The 24405-nt window shown below is 41.8% G+C and overlaps 1 protein-coding gene across 1 annotated transcript; it reads right to left on the bottom strand.

Moving 5' to 3' along the window:
- Positions 1-15486: 15486 nt before the first annotated feature.
- XRCC2 (X-ray repair cross complementing 2) lies at positions 15487-20281 on the bottom strand. The gene is made up of 3 exons (XM_075828696.1): positions 20142-20281; positions 19027-19108; positions 15487-16783 (listed from the first exon to the last, which is right to left on the bottom strand). The coding sequence occupies exons 1-3, from the start codon at positions 20178-20180 to the stop codon at positions 16059-16061; spliced, it is 846 nt and encodes a 281-aa protein (XP_075684811.1). The 5' UTR covers positions 20181-20281; the 3' UTR covers positions 15487-16058.
- Positions 20282-24405: the final 4124 nt, after the last annotated feature.

Consider the following 24405-nt stretch of genomic DNA (forward strand, 5'->3'; position numbering starts at 1 on the left):
ATAACAGTAAAGTTTTGTTTTTTTTCAAAAACAAGCATTTTTGGCCAAGTTATGACCATTTTTATATTTATGCAAATGAGCCTTTCTTAAAGAGGCTCTGTCACCAGATTTTGCAACCCCTATCTGCTATTGCAGCAGATCGGCGCTGCAATGTAGATTACAGTAACGTTTTTATTTTTAAAAAACGAGCATTTTTGGCCAAGTTATGGCCATTTTTGTATTTATGCAAATGAGGCTTGCAAAAGTACAACTGGGCGTGTTGAAAAGTAAAAGTCCAACTGGGCGTGTATTATGTGCGTACATCGGGGCGTGTTTACTACTTTTACTAGCTGGGCGTTCTGATGAGAAGTATCATCCACTTCTCTTCAGAACGCCCAGCTTCTGGCAGTGCAGATCTGTGACGTCACTCACAGGTCCTGCATCGTGTCGGCACCAGAGGCTACAGATGATTCTGCAGCAGCATCAGCGTTTGCAGGTAAGTAGCTACATCGATTTACCTGCAAACGCCGATGCTGCTGCAGAATCATCTGTAGCCTCTGGTGCCGACACGATGCAGGACCTGTGAGTGACGACACAGCGTGATCTCTCGAGAACACGCTGTGTCTGCACTGCCAGAAGCTGGGCGTTCTGAAGAGAAGTGGATGATACTTCTCGTCAGAACGCCCAGCTAGTAAAAGTAGTAAACACGCCCCGATGTACGCACATAATACACGCCCACTTGGACTTCTACTTTTAAACACGCCCACTTGTACTTTTGCAAGCCTCATTTGCATAAATACAAAAATGGCCATAACTTGGCCAAAAATGCTCGTTTTTTAAAAATAAAAACGTTACTGTAATCTACATTGCAGCGCCTATCTGCTGCAATAGCAGATAGGGGTTGCAAAATCTGGTGACAGAGCCTCTTTAAGTACAACTGGGCATGTTTAAAGTTAAGTCCAAGTGGGCGTGTATTGTGTGTGTACATCTGGGCGTTTTTACTTGTTTTACTAGCTGGGCGTTGTGAATAGAAGTGTATGATGCTGACGAATCAGCATCATCCACTTCTCTTCGTTAACACCCAGCTTCTGGCAGTGCACAGACACACAGCGTGTCCTCGCGAGATCACGCTGTGACGTCACTTCCTGCCCCAGGTCCTGCATCGTGTCGGACGAGCGAGGACACATCGGCACCAAGCGACAGAGGCTACATCGACTTACCTGCAAACGCCGATGCTGCTGCAGAATCAACTGTAGCCTCTGTCGCCTGGTGCCGATGTGTCCTCGCTCGTCCGACACGATGCAGGACCTGGGGCAGGAAGTGACGTCACAGCGTGATCTCTGGAGAACACGCTGTGTGTCTGTGCACTGCCAGAAGCTGGGTGGTAACGAAGAGAAGTGGATGATGCTGATTCGTCAGCATCATACACTTCTATTCACAACGCCCAGCTAGTAAAACAAGTAAACACACCCAGATGTTACACACACAATACACGCCCACTTGGACATAACTTTAAACACGCCCAGTTGTACTTAAGAAAGGCTCATTTGCATAAATATAAAAATGGTCATAACTTGGCCAAAAATGCTCATTTAAAAAACAAAACAAAACGTTACTGTAATCTACGTTGCAGCGCCGATCTGCTGCAATACGAGATAGGGGTTTGAAAATCTGGTGACAGAGCCTCTTTAAGGACTAGGCTGTTTTACAGCTAAATGACCAGAGCAAATTTCACAATTTTGCTATGCGCTTCTTTAGATGACTATAACTCTGCAGGTGAATAAAGTTCATCTTTGAATTTTACACTCTTTTTAAAGGACAGATAGGGTTTTGTTTTAGTGGCATTTGTCAGTATATATCATTTTTTTTCTTTTCTCTAAAGTGGGCAAAATTGGAAAAAAATGCAAGAATTTAGCAATTGCGTCAGTTTATGCTAGCATTTTTCACACACAGTATGGACCACGGACAAAATTAATCTCCTTTCACATTCTTCCACTTCTCCCGTGCATGAGGATACCAAATATATGTGCCTTATTCACTGTGCGGGCATGTGCCAGGGCTTGGCATAAAAGGAGGCTTTTTGTCCTTTTCGGTCCAGGAATTTTGCATTTGATTTTATAGCACCATACTGTTTTCTGGGGGGCCTAATGCTGCTGAAACATTAGAAACACCCCATAAATGACTTCATTCACACAAGTAGACCCCACAAGGTTTCCTTCAAGGGGTTTATCATATTTTTAGACAGTCCAGTTTTATTCTGAAAGTTTCTTGAATAAGATGGAACAAAATAAAACCAGCGCTTTTTTAGCAAATGCGTCAGTTTAGGCTAGCATTTTTCACACACGGTATAGACCACAGACAAAATTCATCTCCTTTCACATTTTTCCACTTCTCCCGTGAATGGGGATACCAAATATGTGTGCCTTATTCACTGTGCGGGCATGTGCCAGGGCTTGGCATAAAAGGAGGCTTTTTGTCCTTTTCGGTCCAGGAATTTTGCATTTGATTTTATAGCACCATACTGTTTTCTGGGGGGCCTAATGCTGCTGAAACATTAGAAACACCCCATAAATGACTTCATTCACACAAGTAGACCCCACAAGGTTTCCTTCAAGGGGTTTATCATATTTTTAGACAGTCCAGTTTTCTTCTGAAAGTTTCTTGAATAAGATGGAACAAAATAAAATTAGCTTTTTTTTAGCAAATGCGTCAGTTTATGCTAGTATTTTTCACACACGGTATAGACCACGGACAAAATTCATCCAATTTCACATTCTTCCACTTCTCCTGTGCATGGGGATACCAAATATGTGGGCCTTATTATCACATAGAGAAGTAGGAGGGCGGACGATAGAAGAAGCTTATTTCACAAATTGCTTTTTTTCAAAGCTGGTTTTACAAAACTCAACAGAGTTTCTATAACACTTCCAAAATATCTGCTCTTGAAGCAGAAATCCCAAAATATTCATCTAGGGGTATAATGGGAATTTATTTTTTTGGGTTTTCTAAAATAAGAAATTGCAGGTTTATGCAAATGGAGCTCTCCAGCAGATGAACTTTAGAGAATATGCAAACATCCACCCCCCACCCATTCCCTCCCTCACCCTTGGAGTAAAATCATTGGAAAAATAAAAAAGTAATGTAGGGCAAATATATTTTCAACGAATGAACTAAAATCTAATAATGCAGAACAGTGTGGTATTTTTTAAAACATGGCTCAATGCACAGGCCTGGTTGTGAGGGACATGAGGGACAGAAATATCGGGAATCTTTGCGGTGCCCGTCTTTTCTGCAGACGCTGCACTTTTTCTGGGGGTTGCTTCTGGTTGCTGTTGGGGGAATCCGACTGATGAAGTGTCTTTCAGTCAGTCGCGTGACATCCTCAGACTGGGGGCATTCTCGGGTGTCCTGAACATCAAATATGAGGCCTTCAATAATTTTCTCCTGGAAATCCAGGTATGTGTCTCTGCCTCTGTTTTTTTTGTAGAGCACAAATGAATTGTGGATGGCCACCTGTAACAAATAAATGGCCACTTTTTTGTACCAGGTTTTTGTTTTTCGCTTTACTAAATAGGGCTGTAAAACCTGGTCGCCTAAATCCACCCCCCCCCCATGTACTTGTTATATTCGGACACGCTCACTGGTTTATGCTTGTCCGATGTTGACCCTCTTTCCCTCACTGCCACTGTTCCTGCGGTATGAATGCTGCTTAGCACATGCACGTCTTTGCGATCCCTGAACTTGACCGCCAGCAATTCCTCAGATGCGTAAGCACAGGAGTCCCCCTTTACCATGCGCTTCCCCACTAATTGCTGTGGAAAACCAATTCGATTTTTGCGCATGGTACCACATGCCCCAGTCCTTGCAGCATGCAAATGCCTAAACAGGGGCACACTAGAATAAAAATTGTTGCAGTACAGGTGGTACCCCTTGTGAAGCAGAGGCTGCATTATCTCCCACACAATTTTGCTGCTGGTGGAAAGATCAGGGGGGCATCCAGGAACATTTATTGTGCGGTCCCGCCCTTCATAAATCCTGAAGGCGGTGGTATATCCTGACCCACTTTCACACAGTCTATAGAGCTTAACGCCATATCTTGCCCTTTTGGAAGGTAGATATTGGCGAAAGCTAAGTCTGCCATGAAAGTTGAGGAGGGATTCGTCCACACTTACATTCTGCTCAGGGGTGTAGAGTTGCAGAAATAAATTATTCAGGGAATTTATCAGTGGTCTAATTTTGAACAACCGATCCCGGTTTGCATCGGTACTTGGGGGGGCCTGTGCGTTGTCGTTGAATTGGAGGAACCTCATTATTGTCTCATAACGAGACCTGGGCATTACTGCAGAATATACTGGGGTGGCTTGGGCGGGTCTTGTTGACCAGTAAGACCTAATGGAGGGCTTTTTGACAATACCCATATTTAGAGTGAGCCCCAAAAAAAAATTTAATTCCTGCAAATTGGTGGGCATCCAATCTCTGGCATGGGTGGATGAAGGTTTCTGCCTTATATACTGAGTGGCATATAAATTTGTTTCGTGGACAATCAGATTTAGGATGTCGTCCGTTATAAATAAATGGAAGTAATCCATTTGGACAAAATTTGTATTGTCCACGGTTATGCTAGGAGTGGCAGTAAATCCGTGGATTCTAGGCCCAAAAGATGGGGCAGGTGCCCATACAAGAGCCTGGACTGGAGGGACCAGGCTGTCCCGTGCTACAGCGCTACTTGGCCCTGCGCTTTCATGTTCTGCAGTTTCAACTGCATCAGGGACAACGTCCCCTGAAGATGAACCTGAAGTGACGCTGTCATCGTCACTGCCCAAAACAGGTTCCATCTCTGACGCCATCTCTGATGCGGTTTCCGACTCAGACCACAGCATGGCGTATGCCTCCTCGGCACTAAACAACTTCCTCGCCATAACGTCACTAACACTAACACTAACTAAACAATTTTTATTTTTTTTATAAAACACACAAACTAACTGGTATATATATCTACACTACCGCTAACAAAAAAATAAACCGCTATTGCTATATATATGTGGATATATATATAATTATATACTCCCTACCTGCCTATTCTAATAGAATAAAAGAAAGAAAGGTAGATAGAAAAAAAGATAGATGGATAGATAGATTGTATAGATAGATAGAAATCTATCTATACAGAGAATGTTTTAGAGTGTAACTGTATTTTTGTGTAACTGTAACTGTAATCTTCTGGCAGCAATTCTCTCGAGTCTCTTCTTCTCCTCAAACTGAAACAATGTTTGAGGAGAAGAAAAGAGGCAGGAGATTTGCTGCCAGAAAAGTCAAAATAAAACAAATATGGTCGCTGTGATAGGTTTTCACAGCGACCACATGTTCAGGGACCATCAGATTGGTCCCTGATACTTTGCCCAGTGCCCAGAGCTGTTGGTAACAGCGTGGGCACAGGGCTGTGAGCACGCGATCGCGTGCACACTGTTTTATACGTACAAATGCATGTGATCGCTGTGATTGGTTGTCACAGCGATCACATGTTCAGGGGCCAAAAGATTGGCCCCTGACATTCTGCCCAGTGCCCATGGCTGTTAGCAACAGCCAGGGCATAGAGCTGTGTGCACGCGATCGCGCGTGCACAGTCTCTGAAGTGCCGCCGTAATTAGTCTATACGGCGGACTTCAGAGACCCTGACCGGGAACCTGTTAAAAAGAGGTGTTACAATTTGTTTTTATTTAATGTGTTAAAGGCTATGTAAAACTTTCAAAAAGTTTTTTGTTTTTTTAAATAAAATAGTGTATGGTCTTTGGTGCAACCTTTCTAAATACTTATTCAAAATTCTTTGTACTTTTTGAGATACAGCTGCTTTATATCCTGAATACAGAGCAGCTGTATCTAGTGCTAAAACCTGTATCCGTCAGGTCAGTGGCACTGACGGGTACAGTGTCAGCGGGTTGGGGGGGGGGGGTTGAATTGCGTGTGAGGTGGAAGGAGGGGGCCCAAGTTGTGTCAACAGCCCAGGGCACACTTAATTCGCCACTGGGGAAGCCCATCAGTCTTTAATTAAACGGCATGTTTTAATTCATGAAAATATCAAATATTTTGCCTTATTGGCTCAGATTTGATACTTGTATAGCTTACATTTAAAATGGCTATACGCAGGCTTTCCTGGAAAAGTGATCTATTAACCCCTTATTGGCCAAGAATTATTTTTTGTTTTTTTCATCTTCGCGTTCCAAGAATCATAACTTTTTAATTTTCCCGTCCACATAGCCAAATGAGGGCTTGTTTTTTTCGGGACAAGTTGTGTTTTTCAATGGCACCACTTTTTAATGCATTTAGTATATTTATTAACTTTTTTTTGGGGAGGGTATTGAAAAAAAGATATTCCAGCCTTGTTTTTGCGTTTTATATTTATGGCGTTCACTATGCGGCATGAATAACGTTACCTTTATGCTATAGGTCAGGACGATTATGGCAATACCAAATATTTGGAGTTTTTTTTTTAACGTTTTACTATGTTTGCACAATAAAATCACTTTTAAACAAACATAATTAGTTTCTGCATTGCTGCTTTCCAAGAGCTGTAACTTTTTTATTTTTCCGTTGATGTAGCCATATGTGGGCTTGTTTTTGGCGGGACGAGGTATAGTTTTCATTGGTGTTATTTTGGAGTACATGGGACTTATTGATTAAACGCTATTATTTTTTTGGGGGGGGGGGGGGTTGAGAAAAAAAACAATTTCAGCGCTTTTTTTGTACAGCATTCACCATGCAGTTTAATTAATGTGTTAACTTTATTGTTTGGGTCGTTATGACTGCAGAGATACCATATATGTGTAGTTTGTTTGCATTTCTACTTCTACTAAATAAAACCACCTTTTATTGAAAAAAAATTGTTTTATATTTACTGTGCATTTTTTTTATTTGTTATTTTCTTAATAAACTTTGTTTACCATTTTATTTTTTTAGTCCCACTAGGGGACTTTACAATGCGATGTTTTTTGTAAATATCGTTTTATATAAAAAAAAATGAAAAATACAAAACACATCTTCTGAAACAACTTGAGCACAAGTCACGTAATCAGATGCAAATACATAATGAATGCATATAAAAATGACTAACAGAGAATTCCAATAACACATTTCTGAGACAGGATAGCAGAACATTGGAAAATGCAGGTGAAAAGCACACCTAATACAAAACAAGAACAGGTCATGAACCTAGTACTAGGGAGAACTCGAGGAGGAGACAGACGGTCTCTAATCTCAAGGTGAATCAGCCCAAAGAGAGTTGTTAGAGTCATCTTTACAGAAGTCGTACCATGGTTCCCAAAGGAGCATAAATTTGGGGTGGGAATGCAACTAAGTGCGACAGTTCCTCCATTCTTGCCAATTAGGAGATTTTTTTGTCAACCAATGACTAATGGAGGTGTTAAGGCTTAATATAGAGAGATGATGAATTTAGCCATGCTTAGGTGTGACAATAGTATTTTAGGAAAGCCCCGGGGAGTGGCGGTTAAAAAAATATAAAAAAGTATACTCTGAGTAAGTGGGACAGTACAGTATGTCTCGAAGAGAGATTGAATTTGTGGGCAAAAGGGAGCAATCTTCGCACAATCCCACCATATGTGGGATGTTTCCTAGTGAGCAATTGATGCCTGTTGAAAATCCAGGCTCTGGTAAGCATGTTATTATGGAGGAATGGTTTAGAACGTCACTGATCCAACCACAGCAAAGGGGTCATCGGGAGATCCACCATTGCCTCCTCCACAGGCACATAGAGCTTGGGGGATGAGATATCTAGCCAACCCAGAAGACAAGACAGCTGTATCGCCTGATAGTATGTCTGGGAGTCCCATCCCGCTATCCCCTTAAGTAATATTAGTGTGCTATAAGCTATCCTTGGTCTAGAGCTATTCCAAATAAATATAGTGAACATACATCTCAGAGACTAGAAGAAAATTTGTGGGAGCGAGATTGGAGAAGGTATAGAATTTACAATGGGATGTTCTGCCGTTTGCTCTATAATACAGCAATATTATTTTATTTAATTAGCAAACATAATTTTAACTGATTAATACTATTGGTGTTTATGGGAAAACAGATTAGGGCAATATATGGACACTATTATTACTATTATCTATTTATCTTTTTCTACAAAGTCTACAGGAACAGTAATAAGATATCCTTTATTCACCTGTATATTGACAATACAATGGGTACATTATCAGAAGCGAAATCTTTTAACTGAATGCTTCATTCATGCATAAGTACACATTATCGCCAAGCGGTTAATTTATTTTAATAATATTGATATTCTGTATGCCTGAACATTTTTAAAGGATAACTAAACATTCGACAAACTTTTGATTGGTGGGGGTCCGAGCACTGAGACCCCCACCAATCGCTAAAACGAAGCGGCAGAAGCGCTCGTGTGTACAGGCTCAATAGAAAGTCTATGAGTCCGTACTCCAATACATCGATTTCCGGAAAAAGCTGAACAGAAACTACGCTGCTGAGCGCACACACGAGCGCTTCTGCCACTTCATTTTAGCGTTTGGTGGAGATCTCCGTGCTCGGATTCCCACCAAAGCTTCTGACATGTCACTAACTATAACTTGTCAGAAGTTTGTCAAACGTTTATTTACCCTTTAACATCGGCCTTTATTCTATTGAATGTATACGGGAAATATCTACCTGCAAATAACTTGCTTACGCACTAATTGCTGTGAATGCTTTCGGCAGTGATGGTGCTACAGTGCCCCCTGTAGATAATGCCAGTGACCTTGTGGATAATGCCACAGATGTAGATAGTGCCCCATGCCACAACTAGCACACTCAAATCTCCCTGTTCTTACACCGTTCTCCAGCGATGCAAACCTAATCTCGTCTGACCAGGCCTGCACTAGCAGAATGATGCAGGCGGTGTGATGACGTCATTGCGCCGCCTGAATCACAAGAAAAGTGCTGAATGGCAAGGAAGGGAACTTATGGTTCACTTGCCTCGCCAGCGCTGTCAATTCTTTCCATGTCCTAAGGACGTATATACAAGAGTCCAGTTGTATGTGAGGGCCTCCCTCAGCAAACTGGAATCACCGGGTGACCCCCTTAACCAAGGAGATAGCAGGCCCTGGAGCTCCAATGATAATCCGGCCTTAATCACAGGGGGGTTTCCGGGCATCTGACCACGCGGCACATTCTATACTTTTTCTCCTTAATTTTTTCCACTTGTCAGTGCCATCTTCATCAAGGCCTATTAAGAAAACAACAGAGCTATCATCTGTCATTCCAATCCTTCACCTACTATTATGAGGTTATCTTGCAGCAGGTTTTACACTGATAATACAAACCTATTGGTACATTCAGGAAAGACCTGTCAAAATACATGTGAGATCAATATGTGGATCATGTATAGACAGGACAATGTGTACGCCAAGTAACCTTGGTGCATTGACCCTATGAGTAAACACAAAAACCTATAGGGTTGAGGGTTCAATTAACACATAACAATATGATGTAGAGAAAAGTACAAACTTTATTCACAAAAATTATAACACTGTAGATTAAAAGATGAGTCATGCAGAGCATAGACAAGGCGTCGCTCATTGCAGGAATGATATATACACAAACTATGTGAAGCATGGGTATAGATAAATAAATAAATAAATAAAGTAAATGATGCAAACTGTTCTATATCGGCAGTTGATCCCAGACTGAAGCGATTGCTGGTGACACATAAAATAAGGTAGCCGTGCCTGGAAACATTGTGCCTGGGAACATGAAAAATAGCTGTTTACATACCCATGTGGTAAAGCCTGCTGGAGAGAGACGCCAGACCCGACGCGCGTTTCGGCGGAAATGCCTTCGTCCGGGGGTGGCGTCTCTCCAATGGGAATCGACATTAAAAGAAACAAGCAGCCAATCGGATGTTAAAAGGGCGTTACCATCCATGGTCATGTGTGTACTGATAACAGCGTCACACGACAGGTGTGGATGTGGCCAGAGGCGTGTCTCCGGCCGAGCGTCATCGAGGAGGGCGGGGGTCAACGACGTCTGACATCGTCAACACACGCCCACCGAGATACAGACGCCCGAACCGCAACACAATCCAGCCACTCCCCCCGGCGTGAGCGCACAGTCACCATGCCTGAATATAAGGTACGCAAAGATGGAAATATGTCCGACAAATTGAATAGTGAGGAGAACTGTTTGGACCGAATGATATTCAAATACATATATATCTCGTAACAAATGCCATAGTTTTCTTTACATTCGTGTGCATATAAAAATATAATAAAAATAAAAATAATAATAAAAGTAAAAAATGAGAATCAATATAAAAGTAAAGGTAACAATGACGTGGCAAATAAATACATCAAATAAATATTAATAAATACAGTGATAAACTTATCCTGTGTGTGAAAAATGTAATATATTTAAAAAGAAATAAGTGAACAACACAATAGTGGAAGATATATGTATGCAAGTAATTCATGAATAAACGATGAAATAAAATAAATAGATAAATAGTTTCAAGTGACAAGTATGTGTGTGATGAACTAAGAGGCCAGCTCATGTGTGAATGAAAATAATAAAAAAGTGTATGTGAAACACAAAACAAATATGCCGTGACTTTCTTTTCAATGTGAGCATATAAAAATGTATAAAAAATATATAAAAAATAAAAAATAAATAAAAGATATATACGTGGTGTGTATATGCAAGTAAACATAAATGAGTGATAAAATAAATAAATAATTGATTTATGTGTATGTACTACTATGAGTACCAGCTCATGTGTGAATGGAAATGATGAAAAAATGTGTGTGTGACAATATATGTGATATAATAAATGGACCCGTATTAATAAATCCAAAATAAATCAAACCACGTGAAAAGTCATATTGATTCATCCCACCAAGATATCAACAAATAAATAATGAAAATAATAAATATAAAAAATACAATATAATGAAAAAGTGATGAAAATTGTATATAATCATATAACTAAATATGTGTATACAGAAGAAAATACATATAATATCTGGATCTCCATATGAAATGACGAACACATATAATATCTAGCAAGTCTCTCAGTATAAGTGCATATAATATGAAACAAAAACAAAAATAATACACATGTATATATACGAACACGATATACAGATCATAAACATGTGCGTCATGTACATACATCAAAAAATGTATATATGCCGCGAGTGCATGAATACACATGGCATAAATCTGAAAAATAATAAAAAGATGAAAAAAGAATAAAAAAATTTTTTTTTTATAACAAAAATATATATGCGAAGATAATAAAGGATGAGAGTAAAGACGATGGGCTCCGGACATTCCATATATTTTTCTTCTGAAATGGGGTTTCCATGTATTTGTCCAGAGTCATCTCTCCTCTACCGTCCATCATCTCCAGAGTCTCCATGTAGTACAAACACTACCATCTCTATATGGCTGCAGACAAGATAAAAATCGTTAAAAAACATGATTAACAATACCGAAAGTCTTAATCACGTACTATTAAAAAATGGCCCACTGGAGGTCAATAGTCAGAGGAATGGAGCGAAGCTCAAATTTTCATTTAACCCGAGAGGACGCATGGTCCCCAGAGTCCAGATCCATTTGGATTCGTGTTGCGCCAATTTTTTGGAAATATCCCCCTTTCTAATGTTGGGTTCGATACAGTCGATACCTCTCACCTTTAGCTTAGTCGGATCACATGCATGATAAATTTTAAAATGTCTGGCTATGGGTTTCAAATTTTCCAATGTATCTACCTCTACTGCTCCCAAAATATCCCTCATGTGTTCTCTGACCCGAACTTTCAACTCCCTTGTTGTTAGGCCAATGTATATTTTGGAACAATGGCAGGTGGCGTAATAAATTACGGCTTTTGTGGAGCATGAGATGGAATGTGTGATTGTAAAGGTTTTCAACCCTGCTGAGTCCACGAAAGAGGTCGCTCTTTCAATATTAGGGCATGCGACACAATGTCCGCATGCCCTACAGCCCCACTTAGGACCCTTGGTACCAAACGGGAATTTTGAACTTTTGTGTTGGTAATGGCTTTTGACCAAGAAATCTTTAAGATTTCGTGATCTTCGAGCAGAGATACTGGGGTATTTGGTTATGTATTTTCCAATCGTAGGGTCTGTTAATAAAATTGGCCAGAATTGTTTCAATATTACCCTCATGTGAGACCAACGTGAATGATAGTCAGTCGTAAATCTAACCTGTGATTCAGATTTAACTTTAGGTTTGGGAAAAAGAAGCTGCTCTCTTGGGGTATATTTAGCACGATGGTAAGCTTTCTTAATGGATCTTCGACTGTAACCCCGGGCTAAAAAGCGATTTGTAAGGTCATAGGCCTGCTTTTCAAAGACCTCAACAGATGAACAGATCCTTCTCATTCTTAAGAACTGACCCGTTGGTACTGCACGTATTGTCTGCATAGGGTGGGAGGAGGAGGCATGGAGAAATGAATTGACCGAGGTGGCCTTCCGGAATACATCGGTTTGCAGAAGACCATTCGGGTCCCTGGACAATTTGACATCGAGAAACTCAGCTTTAAATTTATCAAAATGATATGTGAGTTTGATGTTAAGGTTATTATTGTTAAGATCACTCATGAAAGTCACAAGTGATGCCGATGAACCCTTCCAGATGAGCAGGATGTCGTCAATGTACCTGGCCCAGAAAATGACCTGGTCAACCGACACATCCTGCCCACCCTGAAACAGATCCCTCTCCCACAGCCCCAGGAACAAATTAGCGTATGAGGGTGCACAGGCAGCCCCCATCGCTGTTCCCTGGAGCTGCAGGTAGAAGGACCCATTGAAAAGGAAGAAATTATGAGTGAGGGTGAATTCCAGTAAGGTAAGTATAAAGTTGGAAAAAGGAATTTCCATATTCCCTGTGTTTAAGAAAAAAGCGGTGGCTTTAAGTCCATCGGTGTGGCGAATGCTGGTATACAATGACTCAACGTCACAGGTCACCAACAGCATATCATCCTCCATGCTTAATCCATCCACCCTCTGCAGAAGGTCCGCCGTGTCACGTATATACGATGGTAGGCATTCTACAAACCCCTTCAAATTGTGGTCAATGAATTTACATGTTTTTTCCATCAGATTTCCCCTACCTGATATAATTGGTCTGCCAGGTGGAATTTTTGGATCTTTATGGACCTTGGGCAGTAGATAAAATGTTGGAATAGTGGGTTCAATAGGTAGAAGTGCCTCGTATAGTTCCTTAGTGATGGTATTATCCGACAAAGTATTCATCAGTATTTTTTGTAATTCACATCTAAAAGCTGAAAGAGGGTTATAGGTCAGTTTTTTATAACAACTTATGTCATGGAGTTGTCTATATGCCTCAGCTTCATACATGCTACACGGCCAGACAACGACGTTGCCGCCCTTGTCGGCCGCTTTAAATATGACATCATCTATTTTCTTTAGATTATTAAGACTTTGCCTTTGAAGCTTTGTCAAATTATCACATGAGATATTGTTAGGCATTTTTGCGAATTCAGAACTGACAGATTTAACAAATAAATCTACCGCTGGGCATAAAGACATGGCAGGAAATCGTTTCGATTTAGGTCTAATGGATAAAGGTATTTTACCTGAGGGATCGTGTTCTTGTTCCTTTAGTAGGTCTTCTAAATCAGAAAGGGTTTGTTTTTCTATAGCAGTTGTAAAGTTTTCATCAAAATCTGGCCTATGGAAGAATTTTTTATAGATTAATGATCTACCAAAAATATGAAGATCTTTAATCGCTGAGAAACTATCAAAACGGGCACATGGAGAAAATGTAAGCCCTTTCTCCAATACCTCCATTTCTGGAGTTGAAAAAGTATGTGTCGAAAGGTTGATTACCTTCAGATGATTAGAGGATTCACCGAAATCAGCTTTCCTTTTATTTGAAGTTGGTTTTTGTGTCATTTTTCTTTTTTGTCTCGTGCCATAAGAATGGTAGGGCCGTGACCGGGTCCCACCCTCTGATTCACTTTGTGAAGATAAGGAAGTCGTAGAGATAGAGCGATTGAATTTAGACGGAAAATTGTTTTTCCTCCATTTGTACACTTTTTTCTCAGCATTTACTTTATTTATTTATTTATTTATCTATACCCATGCTTCACATAGTTTGTGTATATATCATTCCTGCAATGAGCGACGCCTTGTCTATGCTCTGCATGACTCATCTTTTAATCTACAGTGTTATAATTTTTGTGAATAAAGTTTGTACTTTGCTTTACACTGATAATAGCCTGATTGCTGACTGCTTAGAGAAGTACAATATTTAATTGCATAGTACTGCCGAAATAAAAAATAAAAAGTTTTCCATGTTCATCGAATTAAAAAAAACCTACCCCCTTTCGGACAGAAAATGCTATGCGAGATGAGGTCTTTTTTTTTATAGAATTTTCATTAAACACAAACTTTAAAAAAAATAAAATAATCACCTCTATTCCTTTTTTTCACGTGTATTTTTAACAAATTATTTTTATTGACCTTTATTTATATCCCAGAAGGGGACTTTGCATTGGATGTGATTGCGTGGGTCTAACTACTAGCTTCCCGCCAAGGGATTAAAGTTGTGGTGCAGATTTGGAGAAGAAGAGCCTGATTCCCCCCCCGCCTCTCAGAAATAGCGCTACTCTTGTCCAATGTCTGTATCTAGTATTGCAGTTTAGTCACTTGAATAGGAATGTCCTGCAATACAGTACACAGCCCATGGAAAAGAGAAGCGCTGTTTCTGTAAAAAAAAAAAAAAAGCAGTCCCTTTAATAGAAGTAAATTGGAAAACAGCTGTCACTCATATGCTGCACAACTTTTTCCAATTCAATAAAGTGTTGCCGAACTTAAGTTGCATAATACAATGTTAGGCCTTATTCACACGGACGTGTCCATTTCGCGCACGCTAAAAACGCTGCGTTTTGCACGCGCAAAAGGTCCGTGTGGCATCAGCATATGGTGCGTGGCTGTGTGATTTTCGCGCAGCCGCCATCATTATGACACTCTGGTTTTATGTTTACAAACAGAAAAGCACGTGGTGCTTTTCTGTATTCATTCATTTAATTACTGTAGCGCGCATTATGCGCGGCACCCAGAAGTGCTTCTGTGTGCCTTGCACGATTTGCACGCACCCATTGACTTCAATGGGTGCGTGCTGCGCGAAACACGGGCAAGTATAGGACATGTCGTGAGTTTCACGCAGCGGACATACGCTGCGTGAAATTCACTGACAGTCTGAACGGCCCCATTCACTAACATAGGTCCGTTCGACGCGCATGAAAATCACGCGCGTAGCACGGACGAATAACACGTTTGTGTGAATAAGGCCTTAATGTGTGAATTGCCTGCAACTGGTGGTGTGCAACTGAAGTCGTACTGTAACCCTTAGCGTAGTATTGCATAACACAAAGCAAAATCTCCTATGTGTCTATATCAAATGACAAATACCGAACGACCTAGGAAGGAAAGAAAACCAAACCCAACAACAAAACCTTTATTAAATCAGATCAATACATTGATCAATTCCAAGACTTGTTTGGCTACACTGTAGATATTTCTTTATTTTTGAACAAGAAAAAAACCTCACAGATACTGTGAATATTTTTGTACAGAGAAATTCTAATTAAAGAGGACGTGTCACCTCTCCCGATATGTCTGTATTAGTGAATCCTTATATTCCTCATAAAATAAAAATTTTGGAGGATCTTTTCCCAGAACTATTCGTTGTGCTATTCCTGGATAATTCCTCCTAGAAATGTATGAATAAATTGACAGCTGGGTGGTACAAGTTGGGGGCGTGTGCTCACACATATTGACATTGTCCAATCAGTGCTGGCAGTGAGACTATGTAGGAACACACCCCTCTGACAAGGGGAATGGAAACACCCAGTTGTCAATTTATTTTTTAAAATTCTAGGAGGAATAACAGAGGAATGGCACAAAGTTCTAAGAAAATTTGTTACAGAATTGTTTTTTCACGAGGAATACAAGTATTTACTAAAACATACATGTCAGGAGAAGTGACAGCTCCTCTTTAAATATAGACCGTTCTGAGGATCATGTGATAAACTTTGCTCCAGCTTCAGTTATCACAAATGAGCGCCTGATGACATTTTTGCTCCTCAGGTGACAGGATGTAACAGAAAACGTCTTGATCTTACTCTCCTGTTTTTGTTCTTTTGAGAAAAATATCCTGTTTGTAGCGACATGCTGCCACAGTTTACATAGATAGGGTTTAAAGTCTACAATGGAAGAAAATGGAGTCTCCGAATGAGAAGCTTCACTGTTGTCTTTGTACATCTTCTGCATTATAGTTTGTGTGGAAGCAAAAAGTACCAGCTTGTATTCCTTTATTAATTTATCAAGCAGTTCTACGCATTTCCTAATGTTCGACTCCTGTCTAGAAATGGTTTCTCCTCCATTATTCCGGTCAATCCAGTAAAACGACGACAGGCTATCTATGAGTAATAGACACAGAGAAGGACGACTGCAGAACATGGTCTCTAGAGAGTAAAGTGTAAGGAGCAGCTGTGCACTAGTACTGCAGTAGACCAGGAAGAACCGGCTTAGACATTGCTTCACCGTCTCTTCATCACTTTGTGACAATCGGTGTTCGAGTATAGTGACCAGACGAAGCATGTCAAAGTGATAGTCTGTGTCTATATAGACCACCTCAACTTGCAAACCACCTTCGGAAACTGGCAAGATACATCGGGAGATAAGATGGCAAAACATTTCTGTCTTTCCAGAGCCTTCTGCGCCATGGAATTCAATGATATCCCCTGTGTGTGAAGAACCAAAAGAGTTTATTCCCGTCTATTCTTCTGATAGGAAACATTCACACGTAATCTGACATAACAGGCAGAAATCAAAAGATGAATCAGACAGATTGGCAAATGGGTTGTGATTTTTATATTTGGCGTCAAAAGATCTGGAGACAAACTTTCTAGATCTGTCATAGTCCAGAGGGTAGACGTTATAGATTCAGACTTCAAATTTTGTTGTATATCTATACACATGACAGGGCTGGGCAATTAATCGAAAAAATAATCGGAATTGAATTTCAGCGCAATTAATCGATGTCATCCTGCGAATTTCGGTTAATCAATTATTTTCTACGGGTTTAAACTGTATCTGCATCTTCAGGTCCCTGCTCCACCATTCACTATGTATCGCTGGACGTGAGGCAGTGACGTTATCGCGCCTATTTGCGCCGAGCCGCTCAGACCAGAGGGATCTCCTCCACTCGTCATTGGAACAGGGTTCGGTGAGTATGTATATTATTATTTTTTATCAGCCACTATTGGGGACAGCTGTGGGGGCATTATACAGCATGGGGCCAGCTATGGGGGACTTTATACTGTGTGGGGTGCAGCTATGGGGGCATAATACTGTGTGAGGGCAGCTATAGGGGCATAATACTGTGTGAGGGCAGCTATAGGGGCATTATACTGCGTGAAAGTCAGTTATGGGGCATTATACTATGTAGAGGCAGCTATGGGGACATTATACTGTGGGGAGAACAGTTATGGGGGCATTATACGTGTGGATAGCAGTTATTGGGGCATTATATGGTGTGGAGTACAGTTATGGGGGGCATTATATGGTGTGGTGGCAGCTATGTGGGGCATTATATGGTGTGGGGGCAGCTATGGGGCATTGTACTGTGTGGAGGGCAACTATAGGGGCATTATACTGTGTGGGGGCAGTGTCAGGGGTTATATTATATACAGCAGGCTCAGGGGATAAATATTAATGCAATGCAGTAGAATCCAAATCGAAGGCGTGGCATGCAAAAAGGGGTGTGGCCTAAATGATCGTTCATTAATCCAGCCCTAATACATGACATTTTCAATTTACGTTTAGGAATATAGGACTATAACGATATATCCGTTGCATAAAGTCAAACGTGGTAGCTGTTATTGTAGCCATGATCAATAAATAAACAGTACACCTTCTAAAATGGAAGAGTTTCAAATGCAGCACAACCAGGTCAAACTTCTAAAACATGTAGATAAATAGAAGTGATCGGCGCAAAACTGAGCTTGAAAAACCCAAACTATCAATACAGGTTAGACAGTGAATCTTCCGCCACACCAGCATTTGTAGGTAAAAGATGTCAAGCATCGGCTATTTGGTGATGTATGCAATTACAACCTGAGGATATGAATTGTAAGGTGCTCTATTACCTTAAAATACTAGTGCGATTGGAAAATTTGCCGTCTACCCTGGATTGATCGTTTGGGATCTTCAAGTTAAATAGTAGCCATGATACTTAGGGTATGTTCACACGCAGTGTTTTTAGGCCTCGAAAAACTCCTGAAAAAACAGAAGCTGAACGCCTACAAACATCTGCCCATTGAAATCAATGGGAAAAACAGCATTTAGTTCATATGGGGCATCTTTTTACGTCGCGTAAAAAGAAGTAGCATGTCACTTCCTGAGGCTTTTTTGGAACTGATTTTCCATTGAACACTATGAAAAACGCCTCAAAGAAGCACCAAATTGCATTGTAAACAGGGAGATGTGCTGCCGACATGATAGAAAAGTATGGTAGTAACGATCGCTCGTCCTCATACATTGCTGATCAGAGCTCCTCGTGAAAGGAGCAGATGAGTGCCATTGATCGGCGCTATTTTCATGGCCCATATTGGGAGAAACATGGAGGTACAGTATGAGCCTATGGAATACTTGGAGTGCTGTAATACAAATCCATAACACAGTCATGTATGTACAAGAGGCCTAAATGAGCTTTTACATTGTTTTGCTGGAAGTCGCGCTACATGGCACTTAAATGATGAGAAGAATCTCAATTATATTCATAAGTTAGTTATGGTTTTCATGTTGGCATGAAGAGAACCACATAAGAGTGCGGCAAAAACACACAAAACGGCACCTAAACAGTTTCTTAAGGAAGTTTTGGGCTACAGAAAAGAAGGAAGAAAGAGTTAAAAGCCTCCGAGGCTTCAGGTTGACAACTCAGACTACAAAATAAAATTGTAAGTTTAAATTCTCAATTATTTACCGTGCAAAGGACAATCGCCGCTGGCAAAAAGTAAAGGCTCAAGTTCCTTCAGAGACGCGCGTCCCTCCAGTCTCGCAAGTAGCTTAAAAACATTACAAACAAACGCCATTAAATAACCGCTGGCTAAAATGCTCACATCCGACTGCTTACTGGACAAGTGCACGAGAACAACATTTAATAATAACACTTCAAAAATACATCCATTTTTGCACGCAAGGTGTTCCTATCCGGTGCAAATTACATTCAGACTCATTCTCCCGTCTGGTTTGAAACGACCGGTGTCACAAATGACAACGATTTATTTAATTCTTTGTCCTATTGTGTTCAAGTTAAAAAAACAGAATAAGGGCCTGTTCACATTCGCGTCGGGCTTCCATCATGTTTTCCGTTCGACCTTTCGGTCGGAGGAAGCGATGTAATCACGCTGTGCTGTGGATAAAGCTGGGCTGGAATGAAGAAAAGTGTATGACGCTGATTGGTCACTGATTGGTCAGCGTCATACACTTTTCTTTACTACGCCCACTTGGTGAAAAGTAAAAACACGCCCAGTTGGGCATTAAGAACAAATTTGCATAAATCTTAAAATGTTCGTAACTTTAATCCTTCACTCTTTCTCACATTCAATGCTCCATATCATCTATGACCATGTGTACAGCTGGTCCAGATGCTGTCACGTGGTATAGTCATGTGACCACATCCTACCTGGGTTCAGGCTCTATAAGTCTGCACAAGATTGCTAAGCACAGATGCATTACAGGACCGCATTATGTGACGTCATATGGACGAGGGTCACATGATTATATCACATGACCGCATTATGTGACATCATATGGACGAGGGTCACATGATTATATCACATGACCGCATTATTTGACATCATATGGACGAGGGTCACATTGAAATATAAGTCAAATCAACGCTTCGTTTTTTATCAATAACAAAAGAAAGCCTTAACCCGGTCATTGCTGGGAAACCTTTCTAAAGGGACCTTGTCATATACAGTGTAGTGTAGAACAGCCGTGTACACAGTGACGGGTCATGACGACCACCTCCTCTCCGCCCACGACAGGCTGCACTGGGGATGTGACTATTACTGGGGTCCGTAGCAGAGGTACCTGGGTGCCAGACTCCGCTCTCCGGAAGTCATCTGTCATTGTCACCTAACACGGAAACAGTATCCGGAGTACAAGCAGGATCCTACCGAGAAGGACCTTTGATGATGTCACGACCACGTGATCAGTCACATGTAGGGGGAGGAAGGCCTCCAGGCCTGTCATGTGACGTGTCAGTGAGTGGGAAGAAGCAGCAGCTGTTTTACTTCATGATGATCACTGGTTCCGTGCAGTGTGCATGGTGGAACTCAGTGTGAACATAGCCTAAAACCGGCTCGCGGGAGAAAGAAGCGACATGCCCTATCTTCGGGCGTTTCCGCCAATGACCTCCCATTGAAATTATGGGAGGCAGAGAAAGCGTATTTCGCGACGTTTTATGCCCGCAGCGCCCAATGGCCGCGGGCGAAAAACGCCGCAGAAAACGGCGTGCAGGGAGAGGAAAATCAAACTTTCAAACGGAAGTTGAGTATTTTGAATGCAGAATTTCTGCCTCAGGTATGTTCACACGGCTTATTTACAGACGGAATTCGGGCGTTTTACGCCTCGAATTACGTCCGAAAATGCGCCTCGATAGCGTTGACAAACATCTGCCCATTGAAAGCAATGGGCTGACGTTTGTCTGTTCACACGAGTCGTATATTTACGCATCGCTGTCAAAAGACGGCGCGTAAATAGACGCCCGCGTCAAAGAAGTGTCATGTCACTTCTTCAGACGTAAATGGAGCCGTTTTCCATGGAAAACCAGCTCCAGTTACGTCCGTAATGGACGCGGGGTTCAAGCGCCTGCACATGCCGTTACGGCTGAAATGACGGGGCTGTTTTCTCCTGGAAACAGCCCCGTAATTTCGGCCGTTACAGACGCTGCCGTGTGAACATACCCACGGCTATGTTCACACGGAGTATTTTGCAGGCAGAATTTCTACCTCAAAATTCCGTTTGGAAGTTTGAGGCAGATTTTCCTCTCCCTGCACGCCATTTTTCGCCCGCGGCCATTGGGCGCTGCGGGCATAAACCGTCGCAAAATACGCTTTCTCTGCCTCCCATTGAAGTCAATGGGAGGTCAGAGGCGGAAACGCCCGAAGATAGGGCATGTCGCTTCTTTCTCCGGAGAAAACCGCCCCCGCCTCCCATTGAAATCGACGGGAGGCATTTTCGGGCCGTTTTTGACGAGCTTTTTGGCGCGGTTTCCGCGTTAAAAAACTCGTCAAAATACTCTGTGTGAACTGGGTTCACATGACCTATTTTCAGATGTAATGGAGCCGTTTTATGCCTCGATTTACGTCTGAAAAAACGCCTCCAATACGTCGGCAAACATCTGCCCATTACTTTCAATGGGTCTTACGATGTTCTGTGCCGACGACCTGTCATTTTACGCGTCGCGTCGCTGTCTAAAGACGGCGCGTAAAATAAGGGTATGTGCACACGATAACTACAATTACGTCTGAAATTACGGAGCTGTTTTCAGGAGAAAACAGCTCCTGAATATCAGACGTAATTGCTCGTACTCGCGTTTTGCGGGGCGTCCATTACGGCCGGAATTTGGAGCTGTTCTTCATTGGATTCAATGAAAAACGGCTCCAATTACGTCCCAAGAAGTGTCCTGCACTTCTTTGACGAGGCTGTTATTTTACGCGCCGTCTTTTGACAGCGACACGTAAAATGACAGGTCGTCGGCACAGTACATCGTAAGACCCATTGAAAGTAATGGGCAGATGTTTGCCGACGTATTGGAGCCGTGTTTTCAGGCGTAATTCGAGGCGTAAAACGCCTCCATTACGCCTGAAAATAGGTAGTGTGAACCCAGCCTAACAGCCTCGTCAAAGAAGTGCAGGACACTTCTTGGGATGTAATTGGATCCGTTTTTCATTGACTTCAATGAAGAACAGCTCCAAATTACGTCCGTAAAAGACGCCCCGCAAAAACATTACGAAATACGCTTTCTCTGCCTCCCATTGATGTCAATGGGAGGTCAGAGACGGAAACGCCCGAAGATAGGGCATGTCCCTTCTTTCTCCCGCGAGACGGTTTTACCGCTCGCGGGAAAAATACGCCTCCGCCTCCCATTGAAATCAATGGGAGACATTTTCGGCTGTTTTTTTATGTTTTGCGGCGCGGTTTCCGCGTCAAAAAACTCAGTGTGAACATACCCTATGAAAAACAGCTCCAAAAACGTCCCAAGAAGTGACATGCACTTTTTTTACGCGGCCGTTTTTCATTAGGATATGTTCACACGCTAGACTAAAAACTTCTGAAAATACGGAGCTGTTTTCAAGGGAAAACCGCTCCTGATTTTCAGACGTTTTTGAAGCCACTCGTGATTTTCGCTGCGTTCTTTTATGGCCGTTTTTGGAGCTGTTTTCTATATGCGGTCCCTGCTACGGCTGCTACAGCGGTAGTTACGCCACTGGTTTAGCCCTTTCAGGACCAAGGGTCATCGATGCCTCAATGACTAGGCCTAAATGTAAAGTTTTGGCATACATTCTTTTACACTGTTAGGCTGGGTTCACACGACCTATTTTCAGACGTATACGAGGCGTTTTTTGCCTCGTTTTACGTCTGAAAATACGTCTCAAATACGTTGTCAAACATCTGCCCATTACTTTCTATGGGTATAACGCTGTATTCCCACGACGCGTAATTTTACGCGTCGTACGGCAATTACGACGCGTAAAATTACGCCTCGTAAAAAGAAGTGCAGGACACTTCTTTGGACGTTTTTGGAGCTGTTTTCTCATAGACTCCAATGAAAACAGCTCCAAAAATGGAAGTAAAAAACGCAGCGAAAACGCAGCGAAAAATGCAGCGAAAAACGCGAGTTGCTCAAAAAACGTCTGAAAAGCAGGGGCTGTTTTCCCTTGAAAACAGCTCTGTATTTTCAGACGTTTTTGGTCACTACGTGTGCACATACCCTTAGGGCTTATTCAGACAAACGGGATATACGTCCGTGCAACGCGCGTGATTTTCACGCACCTCGCACAGACCTATATTAGACTATGGGGCCGTGCAGACAGTTGCATGATTTTTACGCAGTGTGAGTCCTCTGCGAAAAACTCACGACATGGCCGTTCTTTGTGCGTTTTTCACGCATCATGCACCCATTGAAGTCAATGGGTGCGTTAAAATCACGCGTACCACACGGAAGCACTTCCGTGTGACGTGCGTGATTCGCGCAACAGCTGTCAAACTATGAATGTAAACAGAAAAGCACCACGTTCTTTTGTGTTTACAAACATCCAAACGGAGTGTCATAATGATGGCGGCTGACACACGGAGCTGTTAAGTGCCTTTTGCGCACGCAAAATGCCGCGTTTTTTGCGCGCGCAAAACGCACACGCTCATGTGAATCCGGCCTTATAACTTTTGTATGTTGAATAACTTAACCATTTATTTTTTTTCAGAGTTTTTCAGCTAACTAAGGCTCTATTCACATCTTCGTCAGAGGCTCCGTTCGGGGGCCTCAGTCACAGATCCGGCAGGGTTTACTGGAGAAAATAGCGCAGCATGCTGCGCTATTGTGTCTGGTAAAATCACGGACACCACAACGGAAAGCCGACGGAACCTAATAAAGTCAGTGGGTTCCATCGGCAACCGGCAGTGTCCGTTGGTTCCGTTATTCCCTTGTTCTGCTCCTCTGACGGAGCCAAACAACGGAATGACACAACGCAGGTGTGAAAATAGCCTTATCTACCATGCCTGCCTATTCCAACACTAAAAAGCACAGGGAATCCAAAGTATATACTTTCTATATACTTTGTAAATGTGTGTGTATATTTTTATATATATATTGTTGGCTGAATAAACCACTTATTTTTCACATTTTGGAGTGCTGCAAGATTTCTACTTTTATAAATATATATATATATAATGCACTTTTCTCTTGCTGTCTCTCAATCAGTCTCCTTCTCTCTGAAACAAACTTTTCAGAGATCACGATGATTCGTTAATCATGGTGATCAAATGCTCAGAGGCGGAACCGATTGGTTTGGCTCAGAAGAATTGTATTCAGCACACCTTAGTAGTATTCAACATAGATTTTATTTCTTTAGGTATATGCCAGTGGCTACAAGTGCAACGTTTCGGTCGTGAGACCTTCGTCGGGCACTGAGCCGTACTTGGGACTGATTCAGTGTTACTCTTGGCGCTGCTATAATCGTAAGCCGCCATATTCGATTATAGCAGAGCCAAGAGTAACACTGAATCAGTCCCCAGTACGGCTCAGTGCCCGACGAAGGTCTCACGACCGAAACGTTGCACTTGTAGCCACTGG

The sequence above is a fragment of the Rhinoderma darwinii genome, chromosome 5 (genome assembly GCF_050947455.1).
Source record: "Rhinoderma darwinii isolate aRhiDar2 chromosome 5, aRhiDar2.hap1, whole genome shotgun sequence".
Lineage (NCBI taxonomy): Eukaryota > Metazoa > Chordata > Amphibia > Anura > Rhinodermatidae > Rhinoderma > Rhinoderma darwinii.